The sequence below is a fragment of the Diabrotica virgifera genome, chromosome 7, assembly GCF_917563875.1.
Source record: "Diabrotica virgifera virgifera chromosome 7, PGI_DIABVI_V3a".
NCBI classification, from domain to species: domain Eukaryota; kingdom Metazoa; phylum Arthropoda; class Insecta; order Coleoptera; family Chrysomelidae; genus Diabrotica; species Diabrotica virgifera.
The window spans coordinates 183,845,177-183,860,445 of record NC_065449.1 but is presented as its reverse complement, the minus strand read 5'-3'; the positions used below and the strand labels follow the sequence as shown (position 1 = coordinate 183,860,445).

Genomic DNA, 15,269 nt, shown 5'->3' with positions numbered 1-15,269 from the left:
CTTCATTTTTTGATCATGTCACGTTAAAATATTTGATTTGTAATTTGACGAATATGAACCTATATTTCATTAGCTATAACTCTGGTTCTACTAGGTGTAGAGGGCTAATATATACACCGTTTTCACTTTTTCACAGGCTATATTTTTCTTAAGAATGTTTTTTTCGAAAAAACACTTACATTTTGAGTTATTTCCGAAAACCCATCTAAAACCGTGGTTAATATGTTGAAAAATGAACATGTTCACGCGCAAATAACTCGATAAGTATTGACTTGATGAAAAAACTCAATAGAACAAAAGTTGCTTAGAATTTGTCAGTTTATCGATTTACGGACTTATTTTGGACATATATTTTTTCACCCCCGAGAGGGGGTGAGATTCACCTCCAGGGTAAAAGCACACATCGACACAATATCACTTTTTTTCTTTGACTTGTTAGCTATGTGTATGCCAAATTTCATGTCAATCCAAGCGGTTCTTTAAAATTTAGAGATTTTGCAATATTTTACCGTTAAAGAATGTACTACCTATATCTTTATTATTTATCTTCCCATCTAATGTCTGAGACACACAATAATGTCGGAAAACAATCCATTTCACTAGCCATATGTTTGTATTAAATATAAGTACTATTCTTTCTTATGAATCAAGCGAACTTGATCTAGATTCGTTTTCTCGTATTTATTGTTTGCACCCCTTGTCAAGTACCATACTTAGATACTTAGCTTTATTTGATCTTTCTAGTTCACTATAAAATGTTTCAGCTGGATTATTTGGGTCTTGTATTCTGTTCCTAAAGAAATTTATAGGATATTATAAATCTATAAATCTTTGTATTATTATATTATCTTATTATTGTTCTTTTATAAATTATAATCTTTTGTAATATTATATTTTGGCTACATTGTCTTCTACAAGTAATACATATATTAATACACTCATCTGCTACAACTGTCTAATTTCTTTCAATTTGTTATTTCATAACATAGATTAAATACAGGGTGGGCCAAAGAAAAGTGTCCACCTCGATATTTGGCAGTAGTTATTAGATTTTAAGAAAATGCCGAAGTAGGTCGTTTTTTACTTTTTAAATTACAATTTTTTGATATAATATATTATATTTTATACTAGTGACGTCATCCATCTGGGCCTGATGACGCAATCGATGGTTTTTTTAATAGGAATAGGGGTCGTGTGGTAGCTCATTTGCAAAGGTATTCAATTCTCTATTTAGTAATGTAAACATTAACTTAATTATTTATACAGGGTGTCCAAAATTTTTTTAAATTAAATTAATTGACAAAAAGAAGAAGAATGTATGTAACTTATTTTATTTAAAATACAGTTTACTGTTGTCAGAATACAGAAATAAATGTTTATTTCACAAATAAACATGACTTTTCGCTTAAATTAAATGTTCAAACTTCCAAGAGGAAGGTGGATGGCGGGAGCTGGCTTGAACATTGAATTTAGGCGAAAAGCAATGTTGATTTGTGAAATAAACATTTATTTCTGTTTTCTGAGAACAGTGAAATGGATTGTCAAATAAAATAAAGTACATACATTCTTTTTTTTTGTTGTCAAATAATTTAATTAAATTTTTTTGGGACACCCTGTATAAATAATTATGTAAATGTTTACATTACTGAATAGAGTATTGAATGCCCTTTCAAATGAGCGACCACACAACTCCTATTCCCATTTAAAAAAATCATCGATTACGTCATCACGCCCAGATGGATGTCGTCACTAGTATATTATTTTCTCCTTACAAGTAATAAATTTAATATAATTATCTGCTAGTGTCTTATCAGTGATCTATCTATCCATCCATAAATATATCTATCTATCTAAATAGAAGGAAAGAACAACAATCGTAGAAACTGTAGAAAAATATCAGGGTTGTAAAATTTGAGAGATTAGTTTGGCTGCTCCAGGAATAGGCTCTATAGCAGGGGTGGGCAAATACTTTTAAGCGCGGGCCAAAAAATGTCTCCCGGGCCGGAAGACTATACCGTGAACGTACGCTGTGCACCCCCCCCCCCCAATCTTTTTGGTACAGTTTTTCCCCCACTGCCAAAGAATTTTTTTGACACAAATGCTATAAGTATTATTTTAAAGCATTTAGACAAAGAAGTTTGACGAGGAAGAATTTTTCAACGGGCCGGATAAAGTAAGCAAAAGGGCCAAATTCGGCCCGCGGGCCGGCTTTTGTCCATCCCTGCTCTATAGAATAAATAAGATCAGGAAATTTACGCTGTAAATAAGATCAGGATAGCTTTGATGCCTTCCATAAAAAGGGCACAAGAAGATAAATATATAGGGTGAAGCAGATAAAGGGCCTAATCTCGAGAACTAAAGGTAAGAAAATTATGAAAATTGGAATATAGGGGTTTTGAGGTGTGAACTATTTAATGAAAATATTTTGGTCTCTTTGCTACTTCCGGTTATACCGGAAGTTGATTGTAACTTCGTTTTTTTAAATGGGACACCCTATATATTTTTACGATTCTCCTCGATATCTTCTTTCTTAAAATATAAGGTTTTGTAATATTATACAGGGTAGATTAAAAGATAATTACGTTTTTTTATTAACTTCGTAGCAAAATTCACACCCTGTAGAATTGTAGTAGTTTTACAACAAAATCCCTTTATATGTTCAAATGATTTTTAATATGGTCTACTATTGTTACCAATTATTAGTATAGCTAAATTTTGAATTTTAGTATACAGGGTGGGTCGAAACTCGGAATTTGTGTTTTCTGAGTTTTCTTAAATGGAACACACTATAATTTAGTATTGTAATGAAATGGTATTTTATGGTACTTTTTAATTTCTTAAGCATTCCCTATACCCAACTGCTTTAATTTGTGCTTAATTGGTAATCGCACCAACAATCTTAACTACGTAGATATTTTGATAGCTCAACCATTATTGGCAATTTTAAGTATCAGTCTCGATTAGTATGTATTTATTTCCGAAAAATTATTTGTGATTGAATATTTTTACGGCCAGCCTAATAAAATTTCAGGTATTTTGTATTGCAATTAATGTTTGGCTTGAATCACCAATAACTCACAAATTGAAGCAGTTAGGTATAGAGATTGCTTAAGAAATTAAAAAGTATCCTAAAATAACATTTCATTACAATACTAAAATACAGGGTGTTCCATTTAAGAAAACTCAGAAAATACTCATTCTGAGTTTCGACCAACCCTGTATACAAAAAAGGAAAAATTTAGCTATACCAATAATTCTTAACATAGTAGACTACATTAAAAATCATTTGAACATAAACAGAGTTCATTATGTCAAACTACTACAATTCTACAGGGTGTGAATTTTGCTACGAAATTAATAAAAAAACGTAATTATCTTTTAATCTACCCTGTATAATATTACTAAAAATTATATTTTAAGAAAGAAGAAGTCAAGGAGAATCCAAAAATGTAAAAATATATAGGGTGTCCCATTTAAAAAAACGAAGTTACAGCCAACTTCCGGTATAACCGGAAGTAGCAAAGAGACCAAAATATTTTCATTAAATAGTTCATACCTCAAAACCCTAGTATTCCTCTTTTCATAATTTTCTTATTTTGAGTTCTCGAGATATTTCTAATAGGCCCTTTATCTGCCTCACCCTGTATTTATCTATATTTATATATTTATATATTTATCTATATTTATGTCTAGCCAACTACTTATACAGCGTGTCTACTTGAGTTGGAAACATATGGGAAACTTTTTTATTATTAATTTTACGAAAAAAAGTTATTCTTTATAAAAAGTTCTGCATGCCCCAAAACCTAAGATTCAATTATCAGATATCAAATTTTCTCAATATTATACGAGGTATGTCAAAAAATATGAATTTCGGCTAAGGGTAAAGTACCTTTATTTCTCTCAATATCGAAAATTCTTATGATAAAAAGTTGTTTGGAATTAAAAACTAAGATAAAATATGCAATTACATGCTTCTTATTGAAAAAAAAAATTTTTTTTCTCAAATTTATGGATACCCAACGTCGTTTTTAATTATTACAAATATCATAACTCGTTTATTATTCATTTTACGAAAAAAAGTTATTCTTCATAAAAAACTTTGCATGGTCTAAAATCTAAGACACAACCATGATATATCAACTTTTATTAATTTTATACGAGGTGTGTCAAAAAATATGAAATTCGCTCAATATTATAGCACCTTTATATTTCACAGTATTTCAATTAGAAGGATGTAATTGCATATTGACACATAGTTTTTAATTCTAAACAACTTTTTTAATAACCGTTTTCAATATTGTGAAAAATAAAGGTACTTTACTCTTGAATGAAATTCATATTTTTTGACATAACTCGTATAAAATTAATAAAAGGTCATATCTGTTGGTTGAATCTTCGGTCTTAGGACATACAGAGATTTTTATAAAGAATACCTTTTTTTCGTAAAAGTAATAATAAAAGAGTTATCGTATGTGTAATGAATAAAAACGAAGTTAGTATCAATAAATTTGAGAAAAATTTGGAAAATATTTTTTTCCAATTAGAAGCATGTAATTACATATTTGAGCTTGGTTTTTATTTCCAAACAACTTTTCATAATAAGAATTTTCGATATTGAGAGAAATAAAGGTACTTTACCCTTAGCCGAAATTCATATTTTTTGACATACCTCGTATAATATTGAGAAAATTTGATATCTGATAATTGAATCTTAGGTTTTGGGGCATGCAGAACTTTTTATAAAGAATAACTTTTTTTCGTAAAATTAATAATAAAAAAGTTTCCCATATGTTTCCAACTCAAGTAGACACGCTGTATATCTATCCAGCTGTTTGTCTTAATAATATATTTATTTATCTTTCTATATACCCCTTCTTGGGGGTTGAAAAAATATACGTTCAAAATAAGTCCGAAAATGGATAATCTGACTAATTATAAGTAATTTTTGTTCCATAGCATTTTTTCAGGAATTCAATACTTTTAGAGTTATTTGCGAGTGAATATGTTTACTTTTCAAACAAAAAAATTTACTTTTTTTTCCGTTTTTAAACCGTTTTTTGCAACTAACTCAAAAAGTAAATACTTTGTCGAAAAAATATTTGGAGCAAATATATAGCTTGTAAAAAAGTGAAAATATTTTATATTATGAAGTCTGTAGTGTAGACCCAGTAAAAGCAGAGTTGTAGCTAATGAAATTAGTTTCTTATTCGTCAAATTCCAAATTAAATATTTCAACGTAACATAACAAAAAAAAAAAAAAAATGAAAAACTTTTCGAGGAAAACTCATCATTACGTTTCTGAAATGTTTCAAAAATCTTTATTTCTGTTTTTAAAAAAGTTTCTTGCATCAAAATTAAGTTACGCGCGTCTTGTATCTGTAAGTTTCATCGCTTTTAGAAAAAAATTGGTTTTAAAATAATTTTGAGAGAAAAAATGAAAGTCTTGTTTTTTTGAATATTTTGAATTTTTTGTTTTTCTGTAAGACAAAAATTGGTTCAGTTATGGCTGTTAAAAATTTGCATATACTTGCGATAGGACTCCTTCAAGTCCTTTTCACTACAGCCTTTTCAAAAATAAGCACTTTGAACCGATGAAACTTACATATTATTTTCATAAACAATAATATAAATAAAGCATCTTGTGAAGCGGTAAGAATTAATTTCATTTGGGGTGCTAATTAGGGGGTGACTTTTACGATTTTTTGAAGATATTCTTCTTTAGCGGCGAATCAATTGAGGGTAAAATTGTACATGATCCGCGCGCCTGCGCACACTGACAGTATGTAGTTCATTGCTAATCTTTCAAGATAGGTATGTATATATCTGTAACCGTGCAAATAAGTCATTAAAAGAATATATTAGTGGTTTTAGGAAATGTATTATTTATTATAATTCTTGAGTTTTTGGATTTGTGTTTCCCTGTAGTAAAATAATAAAATATTATATAAGCATAACATTTTTACACTATATGTCGCCGTGTTGTGTAATTATATCCGAAATTTACATGTCTATTTCTAGGGCCTCGCTGGAGTAGTGGGAAATGCGTTAGAACTGAGATTGGAAGGTTGCGGGTTCAATTCCTGGGCGATTCATAGTTTTTGAAGATATTCTTCTTTAGCGACGAATCGATTGAGGGTAAAAGTGTACATCAACCACGCGCCTGCGCACACTGACAGTATGTAGTTCATTGCTAATCTTTCAATATAGGTATGTATGACAATGTATGTATCTGTAACCGTGCAAATAAGTCATTCAAAGAATATATTAGTGGTTTTAGGAAATGTATTATTTATTATAATTCTTGTGTTTTTGGATTTGTGTTTCCCTGTAGTAAAATAATAAAATATGTAGGCATAACATGTTTACAGTTTGTCGCCGTGTTGTGTAATTATATCCGAAACTTACGTGTCAATTCAAGTGGCTCGATGGCGTAGTTGGCAGAGCGGTGGGACAGAGAACGGAAGCACACGGAAGGTCGCGGGTTCTAATCCTTGGACGATTCATACTTTTTTTTATTTTTCGTTATTTTAATAAAAATTTTTTGGAAGTAGTAGATAAGAAAGTTAGTTTAATTTTTAAATAAAATACAAATAACCTGTTAAGTATATTTACTTCGTTTAAATTACCTATATAATAGAAGAATATCTTCTTACGTGCGTACAAAGTACACACACATTCTTTTTTTTTTTATTTTTGGTTGTTTTAATACAAATTTTTTGAAAGTGGTAGATAAGAAAGTTAGTTTGATTTTTAAATAAAATACAAATAACCTTTTAAGTATATTTACTTCGTTTAAATTACCTATTATATAATAGAAGAATATCTTCTTACGTGCGTACAAAGTACACACACATTCTTCTTTACCAATAAATGCGATTAACTTTATTTTAACCGTAATTTGCTTACTTTTGATGCTGAAAACTTTTTCATAAACAAAAATATAGTTATTTTTCTACGGCCGTGCTAAAAGAGCCACTTTCACGCACGCATTTCGTTCCCGAAAGTTTCCCGCACGACGTGGCGTACCTTGTAATATGGCATTTTAATATTTATAATACATGCAATAAACTAATATTTAGATATTATTTACTAATTTATTTCAAAATTTGTCTTATTGTGTTCATGTTTTAATGAAATTAGCGCGATTATTCGATGAAATAATAGTTATTTATGATATAAGTGTTAAAAGTACACGTTTAAGGCACGCATGTGAATGTTTGCAGAATGAGCGAAAGCGAGTTCTGCAATTCACATGAGTGCCTTAAAAATGTACTTTTTTACACGCATATCATACAATATTTTTTCTACAAACGTAATTACAGGACAATAGCTACAAAAACTTTTACTTGAACTTGACTGACATTCCAATTTTATATTTTTTTGACATTACATCAAAATTTCATATACGGTCAATACAAACTGCAGTGCCTTAAAATTTTTTTAAAGGACTAGTGCCTTAAAGTAGCATTTTTAACGCTCGTATGGAGTGCTAAAAATTTCATTTTTGACACGGTTGTAGAAAAAATTATTTGGACATCATATTTAAAAGTCAGATCAGTAGACAATTGAAATGGTTTTGAATCATCGTCATGGAAACCAATATCGTCGTCGTGGTAAACCATTATATTGAAAGTTTGGTTTTGACAACCTTGTCACAGAATTAATTTGTGTATTTCCAATTCTAAATGAAACTTGATATAACTCTATTTTTTGTGGGTTTTTTTCCAAACGTACGGCCTTAGAAAAAATATTGTTCCTAACTCATGCGGAAAGTGTCTTCCCCGCACTCGACTGCTTGCCCGAACTCCGCTATCGCGTCGTTCGGGTCAACGGCAGTCTCGTGCGTGAAAGTATCACTTTCCGCACTAGTTAGGAAAATAACTATTTCTTAACTAGTGTGGAAAGTGATGTTTTTACTGCCGTTGACCCGAACGCCGCGATAGCGGAGTTCGGACAAGCAGTCGAGTTAGGAACAATATTTTTTCTAGGGCCGTACGTTTGAAAAAAAAACAACAACAAAAAATGGAGTTTTATCAATTTTTATTTATAATCCTGTCGCCAGTGGGGGTACAACGGCCTCCTTAATTCAGATGGACCCATTTTTTTTATGTATTTTGACCCTTAGAACACGAATTTTTTGGGTAACAGTTGATCCGGATGTCGATAAGATTGTTATAAACAAAGAATTTGAGATTTTTTTTTTGTATTTTTTGGGTCATTCTAAGCAAAAAATGTTTTTTTCTATGGATGCTATAAAATTTGCAAATTCTCTCACTACTTATATACATTCAAAACTAACAATTTCTCAGGCAGTGAGAGAAGTCGGCCATTGCAGTGAGAAATATTTTTTCTCACGGGTTCACCTCTGGTTTACATACATATAATCGCCATTTCCATGGTAACATGCACAATACAAATACAATTATTATTTTTGTCAAACAAAATGTCAAACAACTTGTCAAAACTTATCAAAAATTACCTTTTAAGACTGTTTAACTGTGGATTATAATTTTAAATAAATAAAGTATATAAATATTAAGAATATTAAATACCTATGTGTATATATGTATTTTATTTCAATTTAGGCATATAATATACCTAAAAGCACCTAAATTATTTAATTTTGAAGTTTTAACTCTTGACAAAAATGCATCCATAGAAAAAGTACAGTGTACAACACGAGAGAAAATGACATATTTCTCTCTCGCTCGATTTTGTAGCACTCGCCTCGTGCCTCGGCTCGTGCCAACAAACTTCTGCGCTTGTGAGAAATATGTATTTTTTCTCTCTTGTTGTACAATATACTATTACAATTTTTTTCGTAGGATGCATAGTTTTCGACATAAACGCGGTTGAACTTTCAAAAAATCGAAAAATTTCAATTTTGGAACATGAATAACTTTAGATTAAAAAATAAAATAGCAATTCTGCTTACCGCATTTGAAAGTTCAAGTCAAATTTTATCGGTTTTGATTATTTTCATTGCTAAAAATTAATTTTTTTATTGTTAAACAAAGCTATAAACACATAGTGCTTGAATGCCGTTTTCAATGCATTTCTCATTTGAAATCGAACGAGTAGGCGCGCATACAGACAATTTTTACGTAGATTACGTACATTAAAACGCATGGATTAGACACGGGAAACACTATGTGTTTATAGCTTTGTTTAACAATAAAAAAATTAATTTTTAGCAATGAAAATAATCAAAACCGATAAAATTTGACTTATACTTTCAAATGCAGCAAGCAGAATTGCTATATTATTTTTTAATCAAAAGTTATTCGGGTTCAAAAATTACACTTTTTCAATTTTTTGAAAGTTTAACCGCGTTTATCTCGAAAACTGTGCATCCTATGAATAAACTTGTAAGATCATTTTTTGCTGAGATTCATCCAAAAAATACAAAAAATGTTTTGTTTTGCCAAAAATCGCTGTTATGTAATTCCTCGAGTTCTTTTTTTGTAACAATGTTATCGACATCCGGATCAATTGTTACCCAAAAAATTCGTGTTCTACGGGTCAAAATACATAAAAAAACTTGGGTAAGTCCATCTAAATAAAGGAGCCCGTAGCACCCCCTCCTGGCCAAAACACTAATTTGTTTATAAGCCAAAAAATTGTTTATAACTTTAAAATATTGCTGAGGCTGCTTAAATAATCCGATTTCAATTCTGTAAAGTGCATTAGATAGGTGGAGTACTTCTTTATATGTAAAAAAATTTACAAATCTTTGTATGTTCTAGTTTTTGTTGTGCAAGATTTTAAAAAATTTTAATTTTTTAAAAAAAGTTTAGATTCCAAAATTATTATGCAAAATCTAGTAAGTCAATTTTAATGAAATTTGGGTAAGTCCATCTGAATTAAGGAGGCCGTTGTACCCCCCCTGGCGAGAGGACTAATAATAATTAAATTTAATATTAATCAAGCGTAAACGATGCATTGATTAATTGGAAATCTGAATGAGAAAATAGAAATAGGTATATTCGATTAATCTCTTATTTTCTACGGAAATAATTATAAAATGTAAATTAAAATTCATGAAAAACATATTATAAGAGTGTTCAGGTTTACTAAATAAAAAATTTGCATAATTATTTATCAAAAAACCAATATAGCACTTTGGCATTACAAAAATCTAAAAAGGTTCGTTAATGTTGTGTCAAAGCAAGATTTATTTTGTTAGGTAAATTATAAACAAGATAAATTCTTTAAGCAAACAAGTCAAATTTATCAAATATAAAAAACTATGGTGAGCAATTTGGGCAGCTTATAGCAAAGTTACAAACGAATTAAGTAGAGTTAATAGGCTCTTCAATAAGTTTTGCTTTTCCATAAGAAAAATACAATTTAATTGTTTGAAATACACTTTATTGGTCAGTATAGTTTCCCTGAACATCAATACGCTTATTTCAATGATATGCCAATTTATGAAGTCCATCTCTGAAGTCAGATAAGTTTCCACAGTTTTTATGACCGTATGATTTGCTGAAAAACGCTTTCCACGCTTGAATTTTTTTAAGTAGTAAAACAGAAGTTGCTAGGTGTCAAATAGTCAAATCTGGTGAATACGGTACATACTAAAACAATTTGAACTTTAATTCATGGGTTATAGCCGTTGTCAAAATGTTCATATATCTTGGTGCATTGTCCTAACAAAATAGTATATTAAGTATGGAGAACGGTAAGGGTTTTATACCGATCGAAGACAATTGTTTGGAGGAGGAGCGGAGCGACGACTCCAATTATTTTCTGAGATCGGTTACCCTTAACGTTCGACATGCTTATAACGTTTTTTGCACGATTGATATTGATACCATTATAAATTATAAAATTAAACATTTTCGTCATATTGACTAGTTTCATTCATTTTATCAAGATAGATACTTTGGTTGTTAGGTAGTAACTAGGGTGCATAACAACAATGGAGAATTGAGTTTTTATTTAGTTGTCAATAATTTTAAGTACATATTTTGATTATTATAAATTAAAATATGAGCGAAAGTGAATTTGAAGAAATTGAACGGGGTTGGGAAGAAGGGTGTTCCGTAATTATTCCCGAAAAATCCAAAATCCGTTATCAAAATACCTACCAAAGTTTTAAAAAATGGTGCGAAGGCAAGAATTTAAGAATCGAAGAAAAGACTCTATTGGCATATTTCGTTCAAAGACATATGCAGTTGAAAGCTCCTAGAAGCCTCTGGGCAGAATATTCAATGATTAAATCCACCGTTTTTCTTTATGATGGCATTGATATTTCCAAGTTTTCAACTTTGATTGCGTATTTGAAGAGAAAAAAATGTTGGCTATAGGCCTAAGAAGTTTCAATATTAATAAATAATTCGTTAGTTTTCTTTATTCTTTCAAAAAATAAATTAAAATTAAGAGATTTTTTAACTCGACGGTAAGTGAATTACTTACCGTCGAGTTGGAATACTTACCGTCGAGTTGGATTACTTACCGTCGAGTTGCTAGTAAATGTCACCTACTGACGTAAAATCTGTCACGGTAAACAGTCAAAAATGATCAATCGTGCAAAAAAGGATTTTTTTTTTCTTCTACAGACCGAGTCTTTTTAAAACGTTTTTATAGGTATACTTGGCTCCGCAAATTTTGTAATCCATTTTAAAAATAGTTCTAGACTACCTAGGTACCTAGGTATTTTCAGAAATACAGAAAATTTTCAGAATAGCTGAGAACTATCTAACAATGCAATATTTAACTGCTATTATACAGGGTAATTGATTAGTAGGGTAAAACTCCGTAGATCCGTTATAGTAATGGATAGCGATAAAAGTTAATAACAAAAATTGTAGCCAACTTTGAGCTTCACATTACAAAATTAGTTAGAATGTTACAGGGTGTTCGATAAGATAGTGGCAGATCAAATTTATGTTTTTTTAAATGGAACACCTATATTTTATTTTATATTCGAAATCTTCTTAACTCCTCCATTACAAAAATATAAAGGTTTGGTATGTTATACAGGGTATTTACAAAGTTATAACAAATTTTATATGAAAATCGTAACAAGTTAACTCCTTGTATAAATAAAAATAAGCACAACGGCAATTGTTTTTTGATGCCATACTTTTTTATTTATTGTCAAAATTTTAATAAATGATTTTTTTTTAAATTCCTAATTTTCTTTATATTGAATACAGGGTGGGCCAAAACGGAAGTACATTATTTTCTCACTAATTTTAAATGAAACACCCTGTATTTTATATCAATATCCAAAAGTACTATTAACGTACTTTAATTTTTATATAACATTCCCTATGTCCAAATTTATTAGTTTTTAAGATATTTTCATTTTTCAGAGCAAATTATTAATTACGGGTCTAAATCTTTCCAAATTTTAGGTAAGCCATGACTGAATTGTCTAAAACTAGCAATTTACGATTACTGATTATCAATCTGTAATCAAAGTTGGCTACAATTTTTGTTATTAACTTTTATTGCTATCTATTACTATAACGGATCTACGGAGCTTTACCACACTAATCAATTACCCTGAATGGATAAATCGATTTTTAAAGTTATACTTCTTTAGGCGTGAGGGTGAATTTTTATTTTACTGGGCGCATGCGCACACCGACAGTATGGTATTAGTCGCTCAAACGTTATACGGGATCTTATTGGGTGTTAAAATCATCTGTCAATAATTGTTGGAGATTATGGATAAACAAATGTTGTGTATATTAGTTTTTATTGTTGTGATGGCATGGAAAAAAGCAAGTTTATAATTGTAGTGACTTTTTAAATCGTTTTTAAAAGCGACGGGTACGTAATAATTGTAAATGTTTCAGTATCCTAATAAAAAATTACATATTTGGAAAATTTAAAATTAACCTACCAAAATAGTATCTATGTAATGCTTTGATTTACATAATTTGATTACCATCAAAATTTCTGTCAATATTCACCTAATATATTGTTTTCTTACTCTATGTTTTTTTGTATTTTAATATTTCAATATTCTACAAAAATCAAAATAATTTGGTTAAATTCAGAACTGTCAAAAGTTTAACCCGTTTAGTTCGTCGATCTTCCCACATGATGCATGTGTCTCCGTGGGTAAAAGTGTAAGATGAATGAATTCCAATACTAACTGAACATTAGAATAAAACTGAAAATTTACTCTATAAAACATATTAAGAATATAAGGATAATTACCTTCTATATTAGAGGATTGACTATGTCCATATAATTCTAAATTTAAACTATAATATTGTTCAGATTTTGTACAGTCAACTTCGTCTATCCTTTCACAGACTCGAGTTTCCTAAAAAATGAAAGAAATATTTAATAAATAAATATATTATTAATATAAGTACAAATATTAGAAAGAATTGAACTTCCTCAATACAATCTGTCCAGTTTAATTCATGAGAGCACCCGTACACTATATAAGACTCGAATGGACTCCAAACTTGACGAAACACTAACAAATAGCAAATACATATATGAGAACATAATATCAAGTATTCATCAAACAGCACAGGAGGTCTTAGGAATCAAACAAAATAAAATTAGTAACAAGCTTTATTGGAATGAAGACGTCGAAAATGCGGTAACAGAAAAGAAAAGATTATACCATAAATGGTTGAGTACAAAATGTGACGCAGACAAAGACCGATATAATGAAATGAAGAAGAAAACTAGAAAGATAATTATGACCTCCAAAAATGAGACATGGGACAGAAAATGCAGAGAGATAGAATCTTATATTGGAGGACGACAATGCACTGAGGCGTGGAAGTTTATAAACTCTCTTAAGAAGCCGACTAATGAGAAAGTGATTCTAAATCCCATAAATCCCGAGGATTGGACACATTATTACAAACATCTATTAAATGAGAACAGAAACGAATTCAAAGAAGATATGAATTCATCAAGAATCGAAATTCTGGGAGAGCATATTACCATAGATATCAACAGAGTTCAAAAAGCTATAGCAGGGATGAAGAATGGGAAAGCAAGCGGACCAGAGGGAGTAACTACGGAACTAATAAAGAATGGCTCGGAGAAATTACACAGAATGATCACTGGGATATTTAACGAATATATTAATGGCCATCCAACACCAGACGAATGGAAAACAGCATATATGACTCCAATATATAAAAAAAGATGACAGGAGAAATTGTAAAAACTATAGAGGGCTATCGGTCACAAGTTCAATGAGTCGACTATATGGTCGAATACTACGGGACCTGATAGAGGAAGATTATCAATCGTCCGAAGACGAAGAACAAGGAGGATTTAGAGCAGGTCGTTCATGTACAGATAACATCTTTTGTCTTAAACAAATTATAGAAAAGAAAGTTGTGACAAATAGAGAGTTACATATGACTTTTGTAGATCTTGAGAAGGCATATGACACAGTTCCGCTAAATAAACTATGGGAAGTCCTGGGCACATCAAACATACATCAAACATTGGTTAGTGCTCTCAAAGATCTATATTACGGTTCAAACTCCCAAATGAAATTCGGAAACCTCTTAGCTGAAAAATTTGCAGTTACTAAGGGTCTCAGACAGGGATGTTGTATCTCTCCGACTCTGTTTAAGATTTATATCTCTGCAGCTCTTAAACAATGGAAAAGGAAAGTCAAAGGGATGGGTATACAATTGAACGATCAGGATTGCATATATACTTTACAGTTTGCAGATGATCAGGTGGTGATCTCAAATGACAAAGACGACATGGAATATATGCTTAGAAAACTAACTGAAGAATACCAGAAATGGGGATTATATATCAATTTAGAAAAGACAAAATACCTCTCAATTGGCGCTGAAGCAGAACAACTGGATATCGAAGACAATCAAAAAATAAATCCATGTGACGGATATAAATACCTGGGCGTCATCTTCGACCGTAGTGGCAAAGACGAACGAGAAATAGAACATCGAATCATACAAGCACGAAGAGCTATAGCATGTCTAAACGAAGTTCTATGGAGTACAGAAATATCAAAGAAAAGAAAATGGAACATATATGAGACAATGGTGAAAACTAGCCTACTTTATGGAGCCGAGACATGGAGAATAACCGAGAAATATAAGAAAAAGGTCGAAGCCATGGAAATGGATGCCATCAGAAGATCGATGAGAATATCAAGAGCCGACAGAATAAGAAATGAAGTAATAAAACAACAAATGGGTGTAGAGGGCACTATAGTTGAGGATATTGAGAGAAAACAGCTCATATGGTATGGGCATGTGAGCCGAATGGGGGACGAAAGATTGCCTAAAAAA

General features: G+C 30.6%; 1 protein-coding gene across 4 annotated transcripts in view; it reads right to left on the bottom strand.

The window, feature by feature from the left end:
- LOC114326819 (uncharacterized) overlaps positions 1-15,269 on the bottom strand; it is a 672,802-nt gene that overhangs the window by 43,340 nt on the left and 614,193 nt on the right. For all 4 annotated transcript variants that reach the window (XM_028275266.2, XM_050655637.1, XM_028275265.2 and 1 more), the window contains one exon: positions 13,183-13,291. In XM_028275266.2, the coding sequence (XP_028131067.2) occupies positions 13,183-13,291 (109 nt within the window). The remainder of the gene's footprint in view (positions 1-13,182; positions 13,292-15,269) is intronic.